Source organism: Sarcophilus harrisii, chromosome 3 (genome assembly GCF_902635505.1).
Source record: "Sarcophilus harrisii chromosome 3, mSarHar1.11, whole genome shotgun sequence".
In the NCBI taxonomy this organism is placed as follows: domain Eukaryota; kingdom Metazoa; phylum Chordata; class Mammalia; order Dasyuromorphia; family Dasyuridae; genus Sarcophilus; species Sarcophilus harrisii.
This window is the reverse complement of record NC_045428.1, coordinates 365,091,845-365,118,891: the sequence shown is the minus strand read 5'-3', so window position 1 is coordinate 365,118,891 and position 27,047 is coordinate 365,091,845. Positions and strand designations below refer to the sequence as shown.

The 27,047-nt window shown below is 33.5% G+C and overlaps 1 protein-coding gene across 1 annotated transcript; it reads left to right on the top strand.

Moving 5' to 3' along the window:
* The first annotated feature begins 12,947 nt into the window (after nucleotides 1-12,947).
* Nucleotides 12,948-13,889, top strand: LOC100928795 (putative olfactory receptor 10D4). Its single transcript, XM_003764108.1, has one exon. It carries the CDS (start codon nucleotides 12,948-12,950, stop codon nucleotides 13,887-13,889), a length of 942 nt encoding a protein of 313 aa, XP_003764156.1.
* The last annotated feature ends 13,158 nt before the right edge of the window (nucleotides 13,890-27,047 follow it).

Genomic DNA, 27,047 nt, shown 5'->3' with positions numbered 1-27,047 from the left:
ATGTCATTCATTTTTTTCCTTTAAAATGTAATTATTTTATAAATCATTTTCCTGGTCATACTTAAATTCCCTCTGGACCAGTTCATAGAAGCCTTCCTAGATCACTCTAAATTCATTTTTCATTATTTCTGTTTCTATATTATTTTTTCTTTGCAAGGCAATTGGTCAGGGTCACACAGCGGGTAAGTATTAAGTGTCTGAGGCTGGATTTGAACTCAAGTCCTCTTGACTTCATTGCTCAGGCTCTATCCACTGCACCATTTATCTGCCCCTTTCATTTTTCCTTATGATATGACAATATTCTATTACATTAAAATATCTCAATTTTTTCAACCATTCTTCAACTGGTATCTCATTTTTTTTCTAGCTCTTTATACAATAAAAAAGGCTGAAATAAATATGGGGGGGGGAGACAGGTGGAGAAGTTAAGGAAGGGTCCTTTCCCTCCATATTTGATCTTTTGAAAATAATTGTCTAGTGTTGGTATTTTGGATCAAAGGTTATTCTCAATTTAGAGAATTTGGAGTAAAGTGCCAAAGTGCTCCCAGAAAGATTTAACTAATTCATAGCTTTACCAAAAATACATTTACTTGTCCTCCTACATCACCTCTAACAATTGTCATTTTCCTTTTTTTTTTTTTTTAATCACTTTTAGTCAATGTGGCATGTAAGGCAAAATTTAGGAATTCTTTTCATTTGAATTTCTCTTATTAGTAGTATTCTTGAGCAGTTTTTCATTTGGCTACTGATAGCTTGCTTCTATGTTTTTGAGAATATTGTTAATATCCCTATACTATTTATGTACAGAAGAATCTCTATGCTCTTTTAAAGATCATTGATAGTAACTCAGAAATCTATCTCCTTAACTTTTGGTGACCAAAACTGGAAGATTTAAGTCTATAAAATTCTAGTTAACATCACTGGCTTAATAACTCAGAACTACGAAGAGCTTGATGATGTCTGAATTGTATATCTTAATGCCAAAGTTTTAAAATCAATCACATTCCAGACCTTTAGTGGAAGCCTGTTGCCAATTAAATTAAAGCCAAATTCCTTTTCCAGGCAGTTAAGGACTTCTTTTAGATTTTTACCAGACAGAATAGATGACTCAGAATTGCTTTGTAAATACACAACGTCTTGTTTTTCCATTTATTGCTATTATGAAATTAGATAAGCATTCCAACAAAACCACCTTTGTCCTCAGGAATAATAAAATCACTTAGGATACTTAATTATATTTAAGAATTCAGGAAATCTTTTTAAGAATCACTTTTGTATTTATTCTTATATTTGCTCTTTATAATTATATCCCTATATAATGTAGTTAATTTAGTTAATTTCCTAGCAAACTGGATTCAAATCAAATTTTGGTCCTTCTTAATTTTGTAAGCATGCAATAATTGTTAAGATTTTTGAGTCTCAGTGTCCTTATTTGTAAAATGGAGTTAATAATAATGTAACTTACTTTAGCTAGCACAGAGCATGGAACACTATGCTTGGGGTCATGAAGATCTAACTTCAAATATGGCCTCAAAGATTTACTAGCTAAGTGACTTTTACCTTATCATACTTAACCTTCTTTTCCTCATCTATAAAATAAATAGGAGAAGTAAATAGCAAATTACTCCAGTATCTTTGCCAAGAAAGACCTAAATGGAATCCCAAAGAATCAGACACCAATGAAGTGACTACACAAGAAAAAGAATAACAGTAACTTTACACAATTGTCATGAATCTCAAATGATATATTGTATGTAAAGTGCTTTGTAAACTTTAAAATGATATAAAAATCAATGTTTTATCTTTCTATATGATATAGGGATGGGTAAAAATTCTTAACTAGAGTAATCATCTGAAATTTTTTATTAAAATTTATTTTTCTTAGAAATTATTTGCTAGAAATTTTTATTAGAAATATTTGCCAAAAATAGAGTGGGCAATCAGTGGAACAGATACATTGCATTGAGAAACAGTTGAACACTATAACATAGTATGTAGCATATGTAGTATGTAGCATAGTATACAGTACCCCAGCTACTAGTGTAAGAACTCCTATTTGACAAAAAGTATTGGGAACATTGAACTGACAGAAATTAGATATGGACCAATACTTAATACCACATACCAAGATAAGTTCCAATGGGTATATGCCTTAGACATAAAAAATAGTATTATAAAGCAAATAGAAGAGGAAGAAAGAAATTATGTTTTGAACCTATGGATCAGACTAGCTAGAGAGGATCACAAAAGATAAAATTGAAATTTGAATTATACACAAATTTAAAAAATATTTTTATACAAAATCAAGAAGGAAAACAAAGAACTGCAGAAAAACAATCTTTGCAACAATGTTTTTCTGATAAAGATCCATATCTAAGAGGCATAAGGAACAAATTCAAATCAATAAAAACAAAAGTTATTCCCCAATAGAAGATCGGTCAATGGATATGAGCGAGTAGTATCTAAAGGAAGACATACAAATTATCAACAACCATATAAAATGCTCCAGATCACTAATAATTAAAAAATGCAAATTAAATCAACCCTGAGGTTCCACATCATATCCATGATGTTGGCAAAGTTGACCAAAAAAAATATTATTTGAAGGAGAATGGATAATCGAAGTTAAGTATTACTGGTAGAAAGTCATTCTTGAAATTTGAAATTCTGTCCCAAAAGTCACTAAATTGTGCATGCTTAGGTAGCATGAGAGCTTTCTGCTTCTTTTTTTGAAGTTGAAGCCATTCAGTCATGGCCTATTCTCCATGACCTTGTTTAGAGTTTTCTTGGCAAAAATAATGGCTAACTTACCATTTCCTTTTCCAGCTCATTTTGCCTGATTCTTAGTGACTCAATTTCCCCTTAAATGTTAACATCTCAAACTGCTACATCTGGAATTAGAATCAGATCCAATGAATTTGCAGACTCCATTTTTGTCTCTTTCAAATCTAGAAGAACAGGTTGATATTTGCTCTTCTCCAATACTGTGGAGTTTCTCTAATTCTCCAAAGTCTTTCAAAGAGCACAGACAGTTTGTCAGCAATCAAATTCTTTTAATTCCTTGGGATTCAGATTAGCAACTTTAAGGCTATAAAACCCTAGTCAACATTACTGATTCAGCTTACCCAGAACTAGGTAATATACTTTTGTTACCTGAATCTCTTAACTTAAGAGATATAGTTTATATTAGTCACATGCATAACTTTGAATGCAAGTCCATTAAATAAACTCCAAATTTTTTGGTTGACATTTTTAGACAAGTAGATAAGAGGAATTTTCATGTGAGGCTGAATGACTCCTATTTTTCCTAAATGACTCATATTTTCCCATCCACTTTTTAGAGACGTTTTCCACTTGATAGGTCTTTGTTTCAAATTACAAGTATGATTAATTGGCATTTGTAACCATTCTTAAAAATTTAGCGAACCTCTTAAAATTATGTATTGTATTTATTCTGATAATGTTTGCATTTGAAAATCTCAGTTTTTACAAGAATGAATCAGTGAAAAACTATTTATTCCATGTCAGGCATTAGGGATCCATATTAGAAAAGCAAGTCATACAGATAGATGAGAGTCAGAAACAGGACATAAAGAAAAGCTCAAGGTGAATTTGCAGGACAAATGGCAGTTCATGGAGTTCTGATAAGATCTGAAAGGCATAGGAGTAGAAATGTGTGAAGTTCTGGGGGAAAGATGTCATTTTAGGACAGAATTATAATGGCTGACTCCTACCTCCTAGCATTGCAAGTGGTTATTTCCAGCTGTGAGGAATTAGGAGGAGTGGTGAAAGGGTCAAGGGTCCACAGACTTTGAAAAGAAGGAGAATGGAATTAAGAATTGGAAAAGGACTAGCATCATGTACTTCCTCCTGTGTCAGTAGGGATAATGACATTTGCGTTCAACCTGCAAGGAAAAAGCTAAAAGTTTTGGTAACAAAAAGTAAGAGGAGAAGAAGAAATCCTAATAAAGATCTAGATGGGAGATGGTTTGGAAGAAGGGAAAAACTTATATCCTTCTTACATCCAGTGATTTAAAAACCTTTTCTTTTGCACTTGCATCTTTAAAAAATAGGGTATTGGAGTGGAAGAGTGAAAGAGGGAAAGAAAGACACTGGTTAATATGAGAAGCTAGGAAGACAAAATTTCTGACACTTTAGAAGTTCTATTCCTTTTATTGAATATATAATAATGCATTCCTTATAGAGTTTGAATTGGCTATGAAAAGACAACTCTGTCATTTTGTAACCATTCATCTTTGAAGAAAGCCTCTATTACACCTCTGTCCTTACTCTAATTATTAAACTAGGTACTTTACAGAGTTGATAAGAGGAAAGCATTTTGAACATGCTTAAGGTTGTGTACTTTTAAAAATGCAAAATGAAAAAAAATGGAAAAAAATTGCTAGCTGAGCCCTTTTCAGATTCACCTCTTTCCTACCTTGGAGGTGTTGGAGCCCTTTAATTCCCTTGTGTTATATCTATGATTGATGATAATATTGAACAGAAGAAGATGGGGGAACTAACAAAGTCAGAAGATTTAATGAGATTTAATTTTTGTCACCCCAGAACTTGAGTTACAAGAGAAATATAATGGGATTCATCTCTACTAGTGTGCTGTTTTTTTTCTAAAATCTCAAAACACCCAAGGTCTAATTGCTCCCCATGCTCAAGACATTCCTTAAGTTTGTGAATATGAGATACAAAGGGGCATTAAGGCCAATTATAACCCCACCACCATTCCTGTATGAGCTGTGATCCTCTGAAATATAGAAAAAAGTCACTGCAGTGGATAAAGAGTTCTGTGAGGTCCAAAGTGAGTGATTTGTCCTGATTATAAAGTCAGGGAGGAGAAAGAAGAGGAGAAAAAGAACAGGGAACACAGCCAAAATTGAACATGAAAATTGGAACTATGCCTAAAGAGCTATCAAACTAATTGTGCATACCCTTTGATCCAGCAGTGTTTCTACTGGGTCTATATCCCAAAGAGATCATGAAGAAAGGAAGGGGACCCACCTGTGCAGAAATGTTTGTGGCAGCCCTTTCTGTAATAGCTTTAAACTGGAAACTGAGTGGACGCCCATCAGTTGGGAAGTAGCTGAGTAAGTTATGGTATATGAATGTTATGAAATATTATTGTTCCAAAAGAACAATACCAAGGCAGGATGGTTTCAGAGGCCTAGAGAGAATTACATGAACTGATGCTAAGTGAAGTGAGAAGAACCAGGAGATCATTATACACAGCAACAAGAAGATTATACGATGATCAATTCTAATGGATGTGCTCTTTTCTACAGTGAGATGATTGAGGCCATTTCCAATGGTCTTATTTATAAGGAGAGCCATCTGCATCCAGAGAGAGGACTGTGGAAACTAAGTGTGGATTATAACATAGTATTTTTACTCTTTTTGTTGTTTGCTTGCATTTTGTTTTCTTTCTCGTTTTTTCATTTTTGATCTGATTTTTCTTGTGCAGCATGATTGTGGAAATATGTATATGTTTCAATATGTATATCTATATATTTGTATAGAAGAATTATACATGTTTAACATGTATTGGATTACTTGCTATCTGGGGGGAAAGGAAGGGGAAAATTTTGGAAATCAAGGTTTTGCAAGGGTGAATGTTGAAAATTATCTATGTATATGTTTTGAAAATAAAAACGCTTTATAATAAAAAAATCAAAATAGAGGTCATTAAAAATAAATTGTCAAGTTCGTCTTATTATTAAAAAACACAATAAAACAAAACAAAAAAGTTGAAATTTTTTTCTCCAGCTTTGTATTGCCTCTTTCATTCTTCAGATTCTTTCAAAAATCATTGACGGGTTCAATCAGACAATAAAATATTTATTAAGTGTTAGAACTATGTGTCAGCACTGGGATGTAAAGAAAGATAAAAATCTCTGCTCTCAAAGAGCTCACTATTTAAGGGAGGAAGAAGGGCAGAGAAAAGAACTGTGCAAACAAATATAAGCAAGATATATTTTTGGTACATTGGGAGTAATCTCAAAGGGAATGTGTTAAAATTCAGAAAGACTGGGAAAAGCTTCTTTTAGGAGAGACTAGCTGAGACATGAAGGAAGGAAGGCAGAAAAACCAGGAAATAGAATAAGGAGAAAGACAATTCCAGGCATGGGTGTAGTCTATGAAAATATTTGTAAATGGGAAATCAAATGTCATGTATGAATAATGCCAATCTATCAATGAACATTTATTAAGCAATTACTATATCTCAGTCACTATGCTAAGTACTGGAAATTAAAAAAAAAAAAAAAAACAGAGGCAAAAAACAGTTCTTACCTTACAAACTAATGTGGGAGACAAAAAGCAAACAAGTGCATACAAAGTAAGCTTTATACAGGATGAATAGGAAATAATTTGAACTTGAATTAAGAGGTGTTAAGGAAGGTCCTGTAGAAGATGGGATAATAGTTGGGACTTAAAGGAAACCAAAGAGGTCAGTAGGAGTGGACATGAGAGAAGATTCCAAGAATGTAGGATTATACTCATGATGTCTCATGACCTTTATGCTGCCATCTGTCATCCATTCAGCTATATAGTCATTATGAGCACCAGATTTTGTGTGATCCTAGCCATACTCACGATAACTTGCATTGATGCCCCTATATTGACATTACTCTCCTTCTAGCTTTGTCCTGACCCAAATGAGGTAGACTATTTTTTTTAATGTGACATTCCTGTTATCCTATATTTGGCTTGTGCTGACAGCTCACTGACCCAGAGGGTAAGTTTCACTTATTTGGCCTTCTGGCTCTAATATTATTTTTCACTATTGTCTCCTATACCTGCACTGGGATATTTGTTCAACTGAAGGTAGGTGCTTCTTCACCTTCTGTATCATCTCACTGCAATTATGTGTGTTTATGGACCCACTTTATCTGTTTGCAATTTATATCCAATCCCTTACTTGGTGCTGTAGTTCAAATTTTAAATAACATTGTCTCACCCATGCTGACCTTTTTAACCTATTCCCTAAGGAATCTATTCCCTGGGGAATAAGGAAGTAAAAAGAGCCTTGAAAAGAGTTTTATGTGGGTCAGGACTAAATGCAGAGGCCTAAATAAGGAGACCTTATTCTTTCTGGTCTCTGTTGCCATCTTAGTGTAGAAACTATAGGTCAGAGTCCTCTCCCTCCTGAAAAAGTGGCCATGTCTCTGCTCTCTTTGTGTGTTATCATTCCCTCTTTTCTGTGTAGTATATGACATAAATTAGGCCAACATGAGAAAAAAATAGTTAAACGTTTTCTTTCTTCTGTAAAAGAACATTTAGACTAAGATTCATTTTCCTTTCAGAGTTTATGAAATGTTTATTATGATAAATGCAGTGCTTTTTATTTGAAATAATTATCTTAAGAGAAACTCATCTTTGAATGTACATGTCTTTCTCTTGGGTAATAGTTTTGAATAGTGTTACTTTGGGGGAAGTTAGGAACAGTTTATACCTATGATTTTATGGGCATCATACTGATGAGCTCTCCTTTTTCCACTGTTTTATGTTACCAAATTTCTTATCTCTCATTCATGTCCCCTTTCTTGTCTCTGATGAAAAGGTGGCCATTCTTTTTGCCAAGATTTTCTACTAGTACCATCGATCTCATATAATCTTCGATCTCATATAATCTTACTTGTGTCTTCTGACAAATTATCCCCGTTTCTTACTATTCAGTTTTTTTTTTTTTTTTTATCTTTTGGTTCAATCCCTGCTGCCTTCCCCAAATGCCCTTTTCCCCCAATTACAAAAAAAATTAGTTTGCTTATTCCACCCATTCCCTCAAGGTTTCATCCCTTCCTGTTTGTGGCTAAATTCCTGTAAAAAGCTGTCTACATTTCTGCTTTCACTTTTTACAAACTGGCTTCTGTTTATTATTCAATTATTATGTCTCCATTTAAAGTTATCAGGTGACTTTTTGTTAATTGCCCCCATCCAATGGTCTTAGTCCTCATTTTTAAACTCTGCATTATCCTACACTGTTAAAGACTCTTTTTCCTTGGATACTTTCTCCTCCTTGGCTTTCATGATAATTTTCTCTTCTGATTCTCCTCCCATCTGTTCCCACTTCCCTCTTTGTCGGTCCATCATCCCTATCTTACATACTAATTATGCATATATTTCAAGTCTCTTTCTGGAAACTCTTCTCTCTTTATCCTCTCTCTTCATAACTTTATTAGATCCTATGGGTTGAATTATCATCTCAACATTAATTAATCTCAGACTAATTCACGAATTCAGCCTCTGAATTAGCTCTGGACTGACAGAACCCCCAAATATTGGGAGTGCAACAAATTACCAGCAGAAGATAATTTCGAAGATCACCAGAAAAAGGTCTCTTTTCTGAGGCATGGGAGGAGGCAGGCCAAGCACAAGTAGGCTGAGCATAAACACCACTGCAGCATTGTAGACCCGGGATGGTGGGAGCTCCCCGAGACAGAGAATCTACAGGGAGGAATCTACCATAATGTGGCTATTCTGCCCTGGCTGCAAGCCAGTAGATTAGCAGAGAAGTTATAAAACATCCAACACAGATACGAAAGATAAATAGTGAACCCCGAATTGCCAGAATCTCACGGACTTGGCCACGCCCAACCAGCACCTAGAGTGAGTCAGCGCTGACCCAGCGCAGCTGTCAACTGAACAACAGAAAAGGAGTAAGCAGCTTTCAGAAAACTGATGTACAGCACTGCATTTGTTCATCTGGGTCAGAACACTGGTAAACATCAAGACTAGCAAGCAAGCTGCTAAATAAAAAACAAGAACTCCATAGGGTGTACCAGTTCATCTAGATCTGAGAAGACACTGCAATTAATTCCATCGAAAGCAAAGTACAAGCAAAGTTTTACTTATGCAGGGGTTCTCAAACTTTTTAAATAGGGGACCAGTTCACTGTTCCTCAGACTGTTGGAGAACTGGACTATAGTAAAAAACAAAAACTTTGTTTTGTGGGCTTTTAAATAAAGAAACTTCATAGCCCTGAGTGAGAGGGATAATCGTCCTCAGCTACTGCATCTGGCCCACGGGCGTAGTTTGAGGACCCCTGAGAGATGCAGGATTCTTGACTGGGTAAGAAGGTAGATGAATTTAATTTTATGCAGGTGGTGACAATCCAAAGAACATCTATAATGATCATTATAGATCCCTCCTGGTTGAAATTCCAATTTAAGAAGAGATTTTGAATGCTGTCCTTTGTGTGATGAGCACCTGGTGCTGATTCTATTTCAGCTGAAATTTATAAGCTAAGTGGTCTATTGCTCATACAAAAGCTGATTGAGATTTTCCAGATTATATGGTAAGTCATTTCCCAGGAGCTCAAGGATGCCTTCATTATCCACTTCTATAAAGGTAAAGGGAATAGATTACCCTGTAATAATCACAGGGATTCTCTCTTAGTAATTGATGCTAATACTGCCAGAGTCCTCGTTAATTAAAGACTGTCTTCTTACCTGGAAGATAATCATGTACCTGAAAGCCAGTATGGCTTTAGAAAGGGCCCCCAAAATTAGTCGATATGATATTTGCTGCCTGACTACTCCAAAAGAAATTCCAGAAGCAAAAAAAAAGTCTTTACACGATTTTTATAGACCTGACCAAGGCTTTTGATATTGTTAATTATAAAGACTTATAGAAAATTGTGTACAAATTTGGTTGCTTGAAAAAATTCATCAGTATTATATGTCAATTTCATGATAGCATGATTGCTCTGATTCTGGATAATGGATGATGCTCTTAAACAATTCCAGTCACCAAGGGAGTGACATAAGGTTACGTGCTGGCTCCCAAGCTTTTTAGCATGATGTTTCAGCCAAGTTGTCAAATGCTTTCAATAAAAATGAAGATGGCATCAAGATCAGCTATCACACTGATGATAAACTCTTCAGTTTGAAAAGGCTACAAGCCAAGACAAAAGAGGAGGGAGTGTTGGTGGTTGGTTTTTTGGTTTGTAAATGATTGTGCACTCAATGCAGCCTCTGAAACTGAGATGCAACAAAATATGAATTAATTTTCTGCTGCTTGGGCTAATTAACACCAAGAAAACACAAATGCTCTGTCAGCCAGCACCACACCATCTATATGTGGAACCATCAGTAATAGCAAATGGAGAAGTTTTTAATGCTGTGGATATATTCATGTTTCCTAGCAGTGCATTTTTCCAGGAAGATCCACATCGATAATGAGGCTGTCACACATATTGCCAGAGCTAACTCAGTGTTTGAGAGGCTCTAAAGAAAGTGTGGGAGAGAATAGATATTAGACTGACCACACATTAAATGTCTAAAGAGCCATTGTGCTGAGCTCATTGCTGTATGTCCATGAAACCTGCACAGTATACCAGCGCCATCCCAGGAAACTGAATTGCTTCCATTTGAATTGTCTCAGGACGATTCTGAAGATCACCTGGTAGAATAAGATACCAGACTGTGAGGTCCTTTCTCAAACTAAACTATGCAGCATTCCAACTCTACTGCAAAGAGAGCACTTCATTAAGCTAGCTACAGTTTTTGAATGCCAGTGTACACTTGCCAAAAAATAATTTTATGGAGAACCTAACAGGGTAAGTGCTAACATGGTGGTCAAAAAAACCCCAACAATACAAGGATACTCTCAAAGCCTCTCTTAAGAACTTTGAAATTAATTGTGTGACATGGAAGTCACTGGCATGGGACCTCCCAGCTGGCATGTTCTCATCAGAGAAGGTTCTATAATCTGTGAGCAAAGCAGAATTGAAGTAGCTCAAAAGAAACTCAAGATGCTCAAATTCAGAGAATCCTATCCAAATGTTCACACAGACTATTTGTGATTAATCTGTGGTAAAGCATTGCAAGATCCTATTGATCTGATCAACTGTAGCTGGACAAACTATCATAATTCAACTCTAAAATAATGATGTCATTTTGGTTCTCTTCAAAAGTGAAGGACAATGACCCCACAAGGTTTTACAAAAATTACATTATTTTATTCTTATAACAATTACGGGAGGAAATTGCTATTAATATTTTCATTTTATAGGTAATTTGCCCAAGGTCACATAGCAAGTAATAAAAATTCAGTACTCTAATTATTGTGTGACTTAGCTGCTTTCCAAATGATATGTGCATGAAATTAGCTGTTACATAACAAACTACAGTTGTTTGAGATAAGCAATGCGAATCATTAGCATCTCCTTATGTGATATATATCTGACTAAGAGAAGATGATTACACAAATCTGACATATATATATATATATATATACACACTCTTCAATTGACAAATAATATTTGTAAACACCAACTATTAATAAAGCACTATGATAGGTTTTATGAAAGTAATATGAAGTACAAGTCATAGTTCCTATAATTATAAGCTATTTGAAGAGAAAGACATATATATGTATATATTATACACATATATATATATATATAAAATCACAATATGTTGGAATATTTGTCAGTAGGGAATTCAAACAAAAGAATTATAATGTCCAACCAAAACCTGGCTTATAGATGCTATCTATGTCAATGTTTTCCCGCCTCTCATGTCCCATAATCCCCAGGTTTTAATTGATCCCTCTGTTTCAGGCTTGTTGAGTGTCAAAGATAGGGCCCCAAAGGGCTGACAAGTAAATTTAAACTCTAATGTATATGGAAAATGTTTCAGTTCTTGTAATCTGAGAGGTACTTGATGTGGAGGCAAGTGTACTGTCATATTTGTACTATTCTCTTCCTGAGTAAATGACTGAAAAAGAAAAACTTTTAAAATCACTGACTGCAGAGTTGATTTTTACAAGAATCTTTCATTTTCCTGTTTTTGCTGCATGGCAGGGAAAACCTTGAGAAAACAAAAATCTTACTTTTCAGCTTCAATCATATCTAAAACTGTTAGTAATGTGAGTGCAAAAAGTTTACCCTCTTCTTATTCTCCTTCTTGATCCTCTCCTCACTCAATACTCCATCATTCTTTTGTTTTCTAGCTTTCTTACATTTACTTAAATCCTGGACCCTGGGGAAATGAGTCTGCTAGTATTCAGAAGCTTGATTCCTAATAGTTTGAAAGCCTTGACTCAAATGTCTCTGTGCATCCTCTGATTCTTGGAAGTGGCTAAAATTCTAAAGGTTCCCAAGAATGCACTGGCTCTTGGAAGTGGCTAGAATACTGCATATTCATCTTGAATATGCACGAACTAAAACCAAGGATGGATTCTTTCTTAGGTTGTTAAACATTGAATCTTTGTTTTCCCACTCTGTTATAGTGAAGAAGAATTTGGAATAATGCTATAGGTTTGGTTGTATGTAGTCTGTCAAATCATGGCAATTCTACTTCCACAATATCTTTGAAATATACTTTTTTTTTCTATGTACAGTAGTATTTCTATAGTTTGGAGCTGCAGTTCCTTGAACTTAGACTATATCAATAATTTCTTATTTGATTTTCTTACTGCCTTTCTCTAATCTATCTACTACATAGCTGCCAAAATAGTCTTTCTAAAGCATGGTCTCATAATATAGCTTCTTAGATCAAAAACTTCCAGTGGCTGCCAGTGGCATTTACAATAAAATAAAGCTGTCACATCCTGGTATTTAAAGTATCCCACAGTCTGGGTCCCTTTTTGCTTGAGAAATTTTTATATCACCCTGGGTATATATAAAATAGACATATAAATAAAATATTTATTGATAATAAATCATAATTCTGTGACTTCTACATTTAGCTGAGATTCCATAGATATTGCAACCCACAATTTAAGAAGCTAGGCTTTGTGGATATCTGTTTCAAAGAGATCATGGATCTTTATTGCTTAGTATTCAGAAGTTTTAGGACCTTGAGAACAGCAGTCTTTTTCCTGGGACAAGTTAAAGAATGTTTTCTGTAGGGTTCAAAAGCAGTGTATTTAAAAAAAAAATTAATTAATTAAATTGTACATTTCTTTTCAGACAGCTAAGCATTGATTTTTCTATGGAAATGAAGAACTACACAGTCGTGACTGAGTTCATCTTGCTGGGAATCCCTGAGACTGTGGGGCTAGAAAGAGTGCTCTTTATTCTCTTCTTATCTTTGTACCTATGCACACTGTCAGGGAATGTGCTCATCCTCACAGCCATCATTTCTTCCTCCTGCCTTCATACCCCCATGTATTTCTTCCTGGGAAACCTGTCCATATTTGACATGGGTTTTTCCTCAGTTACCTCACCCAAAATGTTACTTTATCTTTCTGGCCAGACACCAGTCATCTCTTTCCAGGGATGTGCAGCCCAGTTGTTCTTCTATCATTTCCTGGGCTGCACTGAGTGCTTCCTGTACACTGTAATGGCCTACGATCGCTTTGTTGCTATCTGTCACCCTCTACGTTACACAATTATTATGAATCATAGGATGTGCTCCATTCTAGCAACAAGTACCTGGATGGGTGGGTGTGTTCATGCTACTATCCTGACCTCCCTTACTTTCCAGTTACCTTATTGTGACGCAAACCAAGTAGGTTACTATTTCTGTGATATCCCTGCTGTCTTACCTCTGGCCTGTACAGATATAGCTTTAGCCCAAAGGGTTAGTTTCACTAATGTTGGTCTTTTATCTCTCATATGCTTCTTCCTCATTCTCATTTCCTACACTCGCATTGGGATCTCCATATCAAGAATACACTCCACAGAAGGCAGACGACGAGCCTTTTCCACCTGCAGTGCACACCTCACAGCAATCCTTTGTGCTTATAGGCCCATTATCATCATCTACTTACAGCCTACCCCTAGTCTCTTGCTTGGGTCAGTGGTTCAGATATTAAATAATCTTGTGACCCCTATGTTGAACCCTTTAATCTATAGCTTAAGAAATAAGGATGTGAAATTTGCTCTCAACAAAGTATTAAATAAAGTGAGACTCATTGCTGGAAGTGAATAAGCTTCTAAGTACTAGTGGACAATGCTTGACTCCTTCTTAGTAAACCTAAATCTCAAGAACATCTTTTAAATCTTTTTCTTAAGAAATTATAAACCACTATAAATGATTGTATCTTTTGAGCTTGCTGATGACATTATGTGTGTATGTGTCTATACATTTCTCCATGTTTTATATGAAATTGCTTGTTCATAGAATAACATATTTTTAATAAGTATTTTCTTTTTACTATGAACTTAATGGACATAAAAGCATTAATATTTCAATATACAAAGAAGTACAGAAAAATACATATGGAAGTATAAACATGTCACGTACAGTTCTTTAAAACATATCAATCTCATATAGTAATAACAAATCTGTCATATTAATAATGGTCATTGTATAACTTATTTTCCTAGCTTTAATTCATTTTGCATCTGTAATAATTACTCAGAAAATGCACTGGTTGGTTGATTTTTCCCCTTTAAATAAATGACTTCTTAGTTCCTTAATCCTGTCAGAGGGAATGTAAGGTAAACACACACACACATATGCACATGTTCACACACAGAAGCACATGTATGCACATACACATGTCTTTCAATCAGAGATGTATCACATATCTTAGAAGGACAGAAAAAAAAGCAATAAAAAATGAAAAAAAAAAAAGCTGTGGTGGAATACTGAAACTACTTCCTGTTTTTTTTCCTTTCTTCTCAGTCCTTGATAAGGAAAGAAAACTGAGTCCCTCAGTAGAAATTATAAAACATAATTGTATCTAAGCATGCCAATTTGAAGTATCAATGAGATTTATGATGTCAAGTGGTTAAAATTCCTACCCATTGACTGGTGGTATATGATTCATATGGTGACACAATAATTATTACTATTAGCAAAACAAAACAAAAACAAAAACAATTATCCAAATTGTAGCAAAACAGAAATTAGAGAAGGTGTACAAAGGAGGATATATATCAGACAATACAAAGGAAAGGCACTTTCCAAATGGAAGCATGGTGGCCAACGAGAAGAAACAGGTCTAGACCTAATAAAAATGAAATTCTCTAAAACAGTAAAGACATTGCATTTGAACATCAAATAGGAACTAATCCATGTGACATTTTAGTATTGAATGTATTCAGAGATAAGAACTTGCAAAATGGAAAAGTTAAACATTTATCAAATAGTAAAAGAATGATAATAATAATTTTATTGTTCCTTATCTTTTTACACACACTAAGCAATTTAACCATTCTCTGATGCCCACAAGTTATTATGTTTAATAATATGTTCAAAGTGCCATGATTTCAATTAAAACTTAAAACCTTTATCAAATGTCATTCTTTTGCCTTCTTGCTGTTTCTTTGTATTTTTTAGTGCAAAAGTGTCAAAATAAAGCCTGAAAGCTTCATATGTGGCCACACTTCCAAATATAGCCTGAACTAAATTAAAATGTAATTGGAAATATTTTTAAAATAAATAAAAATACAATAAAACATGCACAATGTTTATATTGTTTTCTAAGACAATATGCTTCTACAGAGATCATTACTGTGGTTTAGTAACCCACTTCCATTCTATTTCTTTGATTATGATCTAGTGTATATCCCAGTTACCTGGGATAGGAGGAATGGAAAAAATTAGAGACGAAAATGAAAAAAAGCTGCGATGGAATATTGAAATTTTTTCATATTTCTTTCCCTTCTCAACCAAAGCAGAAGAATGAAAATTGATTCCCTCAGTGGAAACTTGATAACAATACTCAGCCTATCATGGCAATTACTATCAGTATGATCAAGTGACAAACTCAAGAAGGAAGTCACAGAAAGGGGACAATTTTTATGTCCCTTTCATAATATCATAGGCATCCACAGACAATTCATGTAGTTAGTTTTCATGACAAATCAAAAAAGTATATATATATATATATATATATATACATATATATATATATTAAAGCATAGAAAACAGGTAGCTCAAAAAGATTGCAATAGGTAAGTGGAAAGAATTTTTTTTCTAACTTTAGTGCCACCAAAATGAATTAATTCCTTGCAGTAATCCAAAGTCAAAGCTGTTTTAAACAGAAAAAAGAAAACTGATCTCTTTCTCACAAGAAAGGAGAAAAATCAGTCCATTGAAGCTCTTACAATGAAAGGAGACTCAGGTGCAAAATTGTGTTCCCTCAAGTGAAGCTTCTTAGCAATTGAGATATTTTTGTGGATGTGGGCTCCTTGTGAACCTTATTTCTGTCTCTGTCTTCCTCTTCTCTACCCAGTATAGTCAATCCCCCTGGAACTCCACTCTCCTCTCACTCTATTAATATTTTGGGGGGAGGGAGAGAACAGGAAATATTTGAAAAAATCTCATGACATTTTTAGTTCATTTTCTTTCCTGGAGAGATCTTTGTGCAGGTAGTGTTGTATAGCCAAATGCAAGTTATAGATGGGATAAACTGGAAATAATCCAACAGAGGAAAGATTTCCTATAGAAGGCAAGATTTTGGCTAAGGCAGAGATCAGGAGGCAGAGATAAGAAGGGAGAGCATTTTAAACAGCCTGTGGATATGCTTGAAGTTGAGAGAAAGAAGATTGTGTTCATAAAACAGCAAGGAGAACAGTATCACTGGTTTACAAAGTGTACATGGGAGATATTGTAAGTTGTCTGGTCTGAAAGCTGGAGATCATAAGGTTGTCAAAGGATTTGAATGCCCTATAGATGGTTTTATATTTGATGTTGGCGGTGAGAGGAAGCCACTAGAGTGTATTAGAGTGATATGTTAAGATCTGTACTTTAGGAAGGTAATTTTGTTTTTTGATTTTTTTTTTTATTTAGATATGAGATATGTGTCTGTGTATTTTAAATTTTTCAACATTTACTTTTATAAGATTTTTATTTCCATCTTTTCCTTTCTCCTCCCTTTCTTTCACCACCTTTAGGTCAGAAAGCAATCTGATATAGGGTAACAGTATACAATCATATTGAACATATTTCCATATTATTCGTGTTGTGAAAGAAAAATCAGAGCAAAAGGGAAAATATGTAAAAAAAAAAAATACTATGCTTTGATCTGCATTCAGATTCTAAAATACTTTCTCTGGATAGGAATAGTCTTTTCCACCATGAGTCCTTTGGAATTGTCTTAGATCACTGTATTACGAGAAGAGCTAAGTCTATCAACATTGATCATTCAACAGTGCTGCTCTTATTATGTACAATGTTCTTCTGGTTTTACTCACTTCATTCAATATCAGTTCATGCAAGGTTTTACGTTTTTCTTAAATCTGCTTGCTCATCATGTTTTAAGATATTTTTCTCATCATTTCTTATAGAACATATTTGTTATTTGTTTGTTCTTTATTCTCGAATAGGGCCATGACATTAGAAAGGTGATGCCATGACATGCAAGTGAACTGGATTTAAGTGACGAAGGTCTGTGCAAGGTCGCCTGTTTACTTTCCCTTCCAGAGCTATCTAGATTCAGTAGCCAGATATAGATCAGTATACGTAGAGATAGCCCCATATTATTCCATTACATTCATGTAACACAATTTGTTCAACCATTTTCCAATTGGTGGGTATCCCCTTAGCGTTCATCTCTTTGCCACCATAAAGGGAGCTGATGTAAACAGGTTTGTATGTGTGTCTTTTTCTTCTTTTTATGATTTTTTTGGGATACAGACCCAATAGTGTGGTATTACTGAATAAAATAATGTGCATAGTTTTATAGCCCTTTGGGCATAGTTCCAAATTGCTCTCCAGTATGTTTGGATCAATTTACAATAGCACAAATGTACCAATACATTAATATTCTAATTTTCCCACATTCTCTCAAACATTTATCATTTTTCTTTTTTTGTCAATTTTCTGTTTATTCTGATCTTTTCCATGGAGTTTTATTATATCTAATTTTTATTGCATCATAATCTGAAAAGAATGTATTTAATATTTCTGCCTTTCTGTACCTGATTGTGATATACTTGTTTTTGTTCTAAAACTTGATCAACTTTTGCATAGGTTCCATATACTGTTGAGATAAAGATATATTTCTTTTTATCACCTTTCAATTTTCTCCAGAGGGCTATCATATCTAACTTTTCTAAAATTCTACTCACCTCTTTAACTTCTTTCTAAGTGTGTTTGTTTTTGTGGCTAGCTTTATCTAATTCTGAAAAGAGGAGATTGAGGTCCTCTATTAGTATAGTTTTGCTGTGAATTATTTATTGTAACTCACTTAACTTTTCTAAAAATTCAGATGCTAAACCATTTGATGTATATATGTTTAGTGCTGGCATTACTTCAATGTCTGTGGAACCTTTTAATAAGATGTAGCTTCCTTCCTTATCTCTTTTTGTTAACTCTATTTTTGCTTTGCTTTGTCTGAGATCAGGATGACTATCCCTGAACTTTTTTTTTTTTACTTCAGTTAAAGTATAATATATTCTGTTCCATTCTTTTGCCTTTATTTTGTGTGCATCTCTTTGTTTCAATGTGTTTCTTGTAAACAACATATTGTAGTATTCTGTTTTTTAATTCACTCTGCTATCCATTTTCATTCTATGAAAGAGTTTGTCCCAGTCACATTCATAGTTACAGTTACCAGCTCTGTATTCCCCTCCATCCTTTTTTCTCCCATATATATATTTTTCTCTTTTTTTCATCCTGTTCCTTCTCACCAATAGTTTTTTTTTTTTTTTGCTTCTGACCTCCCTCAATCTATTCCTGGTTCTATCACTCCTCCACAACTTTTCTTTCCTATTTTCTCCTTTTCCCTATTTTCTCCTTTCTCCTATTCCTTATAGGGTAAAATAAATTTCTACATCCAAGTGTATGTGCATGTGATTCTCTCTTTGAGCCAAATCTGATGAGACTAAGATTCAAATAATGTTCATGCCTTTCTCTTCTTTCCCTCTATAGTAATAGGTCTTTTGGACTTCTTCTCATGATATAATTTACTCCAATTTGTTTTCCCTTTCCTCTTCTCTCAGTATAATCCTTTTTCACTCTTTAATTCCTTTTTTATATTATCACATCAAAGTCAATTTATGCCCATACCCTTTATTTACTTATACCCCTTTCTGCATAATTGATTTTTGGTTGTAGTCCAAGCTCTTTTGCCTTCTGGAATACCATATTCCAAGCCCTCAAATTCTTTAATGTAAAAGCTGCTAAGTCCTATGTAATTTTGTCCTCTTTATTTAATTATTTTTTTCTAGCTGCTTGCAGTATTATCTCCTTGACCTGATAATTCTGGAATTTGGCCATAATATTCCTTGTAGTTTTCATTTTGGTATCTCTTTCAGGAAGTGATCAGCGGATTTTTTAAATGACTATTTTGCCCAATAGTTCTAGGATATAAGTACATTTTTCCTCATGAAAGATGGTTTTTTGATCATGGCTTTCAGGTAGTCCAATAATTTGTAAACTATCTCTCCTAGATCTATTTTCCAGATCAGTTTTTTTTAATGAAGTATTTTATATTTTCTTCTTTTTTCTTTCTTTTGATTTTGTTTGACTGATTGCTAATGTCTCATAGACTTATTAGCTTCCATTTGCTCAATTCCAGCTTTTAAGGAATGATTTTCCTTAGTTAGCTTGTGTATCTGCTTTTCCATTTGGTTGATTCTACTTTTTAAGAAGTTTTTTTTTTCCCCAATTGACTTGTTTTCCATTCCAAATACATTTGATCAAATGTATTTTTTAAATTTTATTTATTTTTAATAAATTTTCATGTTGAGAGAGGAAAATCAGTGCAAAAGGGGGAAAACTATGGGAGAGAGAAAAATAAACAAAAAAAGAAGTGAATCTAGTCTCTTTAGCTTTCTTTTTTTTTCTGGATACAGATGGCATTTTCTGTCCAAAGTTTATTGGGATTGTGTTAGATCAGTGAACCACTAAGATCCAAGTCTTTCATAGTTGATCATCACACATTCTTGCTATTATTGTGTACAATATTCTTGGTTTTGCTTGTTTCACTCAGCATCAGTTCATGTAAATCTTTCCAGGCCTTTCTAAAGTCAGCTTGTTCATCATTTTTCATAGAACAATAATATTTCATTACCTTCATATATCCCAACTTGTTCAGTCATTCCTCAATTAATGAGTATCTACTAATTTTTTAATTCTTTGCTACCACAAAAGGAGCTACTACAAGGTCCTTTTCTCTTCTTTATGATTTCCTTGGAATACAAATCTAGTAGTGGCACTAGAGGTTCAAAGGGTATGCACAGTTTGATAGCCTTTGGTATAGTTCCAGATTGCTCTCCAAAATGGTTGGATCATTTCACAACTTCACTAATAATGTATTAGTGTCCCACTTATCCTCCATCCCCTCCAACAGTTATCATTATCTTTCCTGTCAACATAGCCAGTTTGAGAGGAATTTTGCATTTCTCTAATCAGTACTGATTTACAGCATTTTTTTTCATGTGATTATAGATGGCTTTAATTTCTTCATCAGAAAATTGTCTATTAATATCCTTTGACCCATTTATCAATTGGGGAATGTCTTATATTCTTATAAATTTGACACAGTTCTTTTTTATATAGTTTAGAAATGAGACTTTTATCAAAAACACTGGCTGTAAAGATTTTTTTCTAGGTTTGCACTTCCCTTTTAATCTTGTTTCTGTTGGTTTTGTTTGTGTAAAACTTTTTTAATTTAATGTAATCAAAGTTGTCCATTTTATCTTTCATAATGTTCTCTAGTTTTTCTTTGGTCATAAATTCCTCTTTTCTCCAAAGATCTGATAGGTAAATTACCCCCTTGCTCTCCTAACTTGTTTATGGTATCATTCTTTATGCCCAAATCATGTACCCATCTTGACTTTATTTTGGTAATGAGTTTGAAATGTAGAACTATGCTGAGTTTCTGTCATATTATTTTACAGTTTTCCCAGCAATTTTTGTCAAATAATGAGTTCTTATTCCAGAAGATAGAGTTCAGGGGTTTTAACAAATACTAGATTGCTATAGGCCTTGATTATTGTGTCATGCATATCTAATTTATTCCACTGATTCACCACTCTATTTTTTAGCCAATATCAAATGGTTTTGATAACTGCTGCTTTATAATATAGTTTTAGATTTGATACTACTAAATCACCATCCTTTGTATTTTTTCATTAATTCCCTTTATATTCTTGATCTTTTATTCTTTCAGATGAATTTTTTTTATTACTTTTTCTAGTTCTATAAAATAACATTTGATTAGTTTGATTGGTATAGCACTGAACAAGTAGACCAATTTAGACAGAATTTTCATTTTTGTTATATTAGCTCGGCCCAGCCACAAACAATTGATATTTTTCCAATTCTTTAGATCTATCTTTATTTGTGTGAGAAGTGTTTTGTAATTGTATTCATATACTTCTTGAGTTTGTTTTGGCAGGTAAACCCCCAAGTATTTTATTTTGTCTACAGAGATCAAACTTCAGACAATGCTCATCCCTGTCCCTTGTTTCTCTAAATTGTAATATATCTTTTGAGCTTCTTCATGTGATCTAACTTGTTGCATTATAACTCTCTTTTCCTCTTTTTGCAGTACAGACCTTTACCCTTTTTTTGATGTGATCATATCAGAGTCCATTTACAACTATACCCTTCATTCATATGATGCTTACCTCTATCTGCCCCAGTCACAGATAGTTTTCAAAAGTTACAGACATCATTTTCCCATCTAGAGATGTGAACAGTTTAATCTTTAAATAATATATATGTATACATTTTCCCTTATCTACCTTTCTATGCTTCTCTCGAGTCATGTGTTTATAGATTAAATTTTCTCTTTAGTTTTGATTTTTTTCAATAGAAATGATTGAATGTCTCTTACTTCATTGAAGATTCATTGCTTCCCCTGAAAGATGATGCTAAATTTCTCTGGGTAGTTAATTCTTGGTTATAACCCTAGGTCTTTTGCTTTCCAGAATATAGTATTCTAGGCCTTCTCATCCTTTATTGTAGAAATTGCCAGATCCTAGATAATCCTGACTGTTGCTCCTTGATATTTGAATTGTTTTTATCTGGCAGCTTGCAGTATTTTTCCTTGAGATTGTAGTTTTGAAGTTTTGCATTAATGTTTCTTAAGGTTTTCCTTGTGGGATCTCTTTCTAAAGATGATTGATGGGTTCTTACAATAAATATTTCCCCCTTCAGCTTCTAGAATATTGGGGCAGTTTTCCTTAATGATCTTTTAAAGAATGCTATACAGGCTCTTTTTGGGGTCATGGCCTTCAGGGAGACCAATAATTTTTAAATTGTCTCTTCTGGTTCTATTTTTCAAGTCAGCTGTTTTTCCAGTGAGGTATTTCACATTTTCTTCCATTTTTTTTTCATTCTTTTTAGTTGTTTCACTGATTCTTCTTGTGTCATTAGTGTCCATTTGCCCCATTCTAATTTTTAATTTGTGATTTTCTTCAGTTAACTTTTGTATCTTTTTTTCCCCATTTATTTATTTCTAATTCTAATTTTGAAGGTGTTGTTTTCATCAGTGGATTTATTTTTTCATTTGTCCAATTGTATTTTTTAAGCAATTGTTTTCCTCAGCCAATTTTTTCCTTCATTTTTAAAGCTATTGGCTCTTTCTTGCATACCTCTCATTTCTTTTTTCATTTTTTTCTTCTACCCCTCTTATTTGCCTTTTGACATCTTTTATGAACACTTCTAAGAAACTTCTTTGGGTTTAAGACCAATTTTTATTGCTCTTTGAGATTTCCTCTGTGGACATTTTATCCTCATCTGAGTTGATGTTTTGGTCTTCCCTGTCACCATAGTAGCTTTCTATGCTCAAAATTCTTTTCTTTTTTTTTTTTTTTTTTAACTCATTTTCTTTCTTTTTGTTTTGTATTTTCTCTTTTTTTTTACTTTTATGGTTGAGCACTGCTCCTGGGGTAAAGAGGGCACTGTCCCAAGCTTCCTGTTCAGGCCTGAGCCTTGGTTTTGAGCACAGGGACCGTTTGTATTTGCAGAGGATAGCTTTGCCTGCTCTTTTCAGGAAACAGCCTGCTTTCTTTGAGTTTGCCTTCTGAACAGTGATTGGAGGCTCTCACACTGATCTGCTCCTCTGCTGAACCAGGTCTTAGTTGCTGATTTTCTGTGATTAAGACCTTTCATCAGCTTTCCTAGAATTTGTCACTGGACTAAACACCCTTTTCACCCCAGTGACAATGACCTTTGTTGAAGTTTTTCTAGTCTATGTTGAGCCAAAGAGTGGTTTCATTCCATCAGACTATGTCCAGAAGCTTGATTTCATATAGCTTTTGAGGAAAACTGGGAGAGTTCAAACAGCTTCCTGCCTTTACTCCATCATCTTAGCTTGATCTGTGGAAGTCTCTGACTAAGTGTATTTTTGAAGGAATTATTTTCTCTAGCCAATTTTTTTCCCCCTTCCTTTTCCAAGCTGTTAACTCTAGCTTGTATACCTCTCATTACTTTTTCAAATTTTTTAAAATTTATGTTATTTAATTTTTAAAATTCTTTTTGATATCTTTCAAGAAGACTTTTTGGACTTGAGACCAATTTATATCTCCCTTTGAGATTTTGTATGTATGCATTTTGTTCTCCTCTGAGTTCGTATTTTGATATCCCTGTCATCATAGAAGTGTTCTATGGTTATAATTCTTTTTTGTTTCTTGCTCTTCTTTTTTTTTTTTTTTTTTTTTTTTGCCTATTTCATGAATTTTAAAGTTGAGTTCTGCTCTTGGAGTATAGAGGGCACTGCCCAAGCTTCTTTTGCTGGGGGCTACAGGTGGGGTAATTTTCTTTGAACACTGGGGCCTCAGGTGCTTGATGACTTAATCACTGCACTGAATAGTCCAACCCAGTCATGCCTATTATTGCCTGATTTTCAGGGCTGGCAAGTTGCCTTTAGTTCTGGGGATGGACGCTCTACAACTAGCCTGTGGTGCCACTGCCAGGGTCTCAGTTGCTGATCTGTGATGAGGTAAAGAGCCTCCCACTGGCTTTCCTCCTAGATTCTGTCTGCCTTGGACTATGCTTCTCTTTTATGCAAGTGAGACAGATCTTTCCTAAAGTACTTCCAAGCTATCTTAAGCTGAAAGATTGTTTCATTCCATCTCTTTGTAGGTTCTGTTGCTCCAGAATCTGCTCAGAGGTTTGATTTAATGTTGTTTTCAAGGCAAACTGGGAAATCTCAGACAACTTCCTAGCTTCTCTCCACCATCTTGGCTCTACATCACCAAGAAAATCATTTTGAAAAATTAAATAGATGGGCTGAAATAGAAAGATTTGTGCCAGGGAAACCAAGCAACATCAATATTCTTCAATGAAATTGGTCTATAATAATCTTATTTCTGTTTTCACTCTTCCTGATTTAGGTATCAGTATCATATTTGATTCATTTTAAAATTGGTAGGATTTCTTCTTTACCTCTTATTTCAAATAATTTGTTTAATATTAGAATTAGTTCTTCTTTAAATGTTTGGTAGAAGTAACTTGTAAAAGCATCTGGTCCTGGTGCTTTTCTCTTAGAAAGCTCATTTTTTAGGCTATTCAATTTCTTTTTCTAAAATAGGTCTGTGTATATACTCTATTTCCCTTTCTGCTAACATTGGCAATTTACATTTTTGTAACCATTCTTCCATTTCACTTAAAGTGTTAAACTTGTTAATACATAATTGGGCAAAATAGCTCCTTATAATTTTTTTTTTAATTTCATCTTTGTTAATAGTATATTCACTCTTTTCATTTTTTATTTTAGTGGTTTGATTTCCTCTTTTTAAAAATAAAACCAAACAATTGTTTCTCTTTTTGTTTGTCTCTTTTTTCATAAAACTAATTGTTAATTTTATTTATTAATACAATGACTTAAAATTTTAATATTTTTAATCTGACCTTTATTTTAGGATTTCCAATTTAATGTTTAATTGGGAATTTTTAGTTTGTTTTTCTAGTGGTTTTTAAATTGTATATTTAACTCATTGATCTGCTCTTTCTGTATTTTAACGTTATAAATATTTATAGATTGTAATTTTCCTCTTTACTGCTATTTCTATAATTTGTTTCTTAATTCACTCTTTTATAAGATTAGGTTGTTTATTATGGAATTTGTTTTTAATCTATTTCCTTCATGACATATTAAAATATTATTCTTGTTGCATTAAGATCTGAAAAGAACACTTTTAATATTTCTGCTTTTAATTATAAAAAAAATTATATCCTAAGATATAGTCAGTTTTCATAAAGGTCCCATGAACCATTAAAAAAAATGTATATTCCTTTCTCTTTCCATTCAGTTCTCTCCAAATATCTATTACTCTATATTATCTAAAATTCTATTCACTTCCTTAAATTTTTACTTATTTATATTTTGGTTCAATTTGTCTCGTTTGGAGAGGGGAAGATTAAAGTCCACTACTCTTATAGTACTACTATATATCTCCATCTATAATTCATTTCATTTTTCTCTGAAAAAAAATTGATGCTATTAGATTTGGTGCATTTAGTTTTATTATTGATATAGCTTCATTGTCTGTGGTAGTCTTTATCAAAGTGTAGTTAACCTATTTATCTCTTTTAATTAATTCTATTTTAGCATTAGCTTTGTCTGAGATCATCATTGACACCCCTTCTTTTTTACATCACTTGAAACATAATACATTCCACTCTAATCCTCCATTTTAACTCTGTGTGTATATTTCATTCTTAAATGTGTTTCTAGCAAATAATATATTGTTAGATTCTAATTTTTAATCTATTATACTATCCATTCTCATTTTATGAGTTCATCTCATTCACATTCAAAATTATATTATTTGTGAATTTCCCTCCATCTTATTTTTAGTCACTGTTTTCCTACTCAGCCTCTTTTTTTAGACTATTCCTATTACCTTGTCCTCTCCCCTTATCCGCTTATTTCTTATTTTACCCACATCTCTAAAAATCCTTCCCCTATCTTCTTCCCTCACTCTCCTAATCTTAATTCATGCACCCTCCCCCAAACTATCCCACCATTTTCTTTCTTCTCTAGAAGTTTTAGAAAACTTCTAACCCTCTTCCAATGTACTCTTCAACTTAGAAGAGAGTAAGGTTCCAACATTATTAGCTTTCCACCCGAACTTGTTTCCTCTATATTAGTTCTCCTTTTCATGCCCCATTTTCTTTCACAATTTTTTTGATTGCCTTTATTTCATTTATGAATTACTTTTTAAGTTTGTCCAATAGTTCTTTTTGGATTGGTAACCATTTGGCATTATAAAAATATATATATATATATATGTTTGTTTTAGCAAATGTATGCTCCTAGATATTTTAATCTGCCTAGAGTATCTCTTACTATCTTCATGCTTTTTTGCTTGATTGTGATATAGAAATGCTGATGATTAATGTGTATTTACTTTATAAGCTGCTACTTTGATAAAATTATTATTTGTTTCAAATTTGGCCTTTTATCTTTATTAGTTGTGTGACCCTTAGCCAGTCACTCAACCTCAATCTGACTTAATTTTTCCATCTGAAAAGTGGGGATAAATGATAACATTTGTCTTCTGGGTTTGTTGTGAGGATAAAACAATAAAATATTTGTAAATATTTTGCAAACTACTAAGTATTATGAAAATTGTTATTGTTATGTCCATGCTACTTGTAATTTTTTTTTTTTTTTGCTAAATCTTATAAGGCCTATGACCATATCTTTTTTATTTTAATCCTGAACCTAAATTACTAAATTAAGCTGAATCAGACCTACCCCAAAATAAGTGAACCATTCTAAAAATCTATGGTGAGGTCAAAAATTTGTGTATTTAGAGGCTTAACACTAACTCCCTTTCAGCATAGTGGCTTGCTTAAATGATTTGAAGTCTTACTGGGCATAAAACGTGTATTAGTAGATAAACTAGCATAATTATGTATTATTTTTAAGCATTTATTTTCAAAATACATACAAAGACAGTTTTCAACATTCATTCATGCAAAACCATGTGTTCCAAATTTTTCTCCCTCCCTTCCTCCTACTCTCCTCTCCTAGACAGCAAGCAATCCAATATAGATTAGACATATACAGTTCTTCTAAACATGTTTCCACATTTATCATGCTACACAAGAAAAATCAGATCAAAAAGGGAAAAAGATGAGGGGAAAAAACCAAATAAACAACAGCAAAAAAGGTAAAAATACTATATTGTGATCCATATTCAATCCCTATGGTCCTCTTTATGGATGCAGATG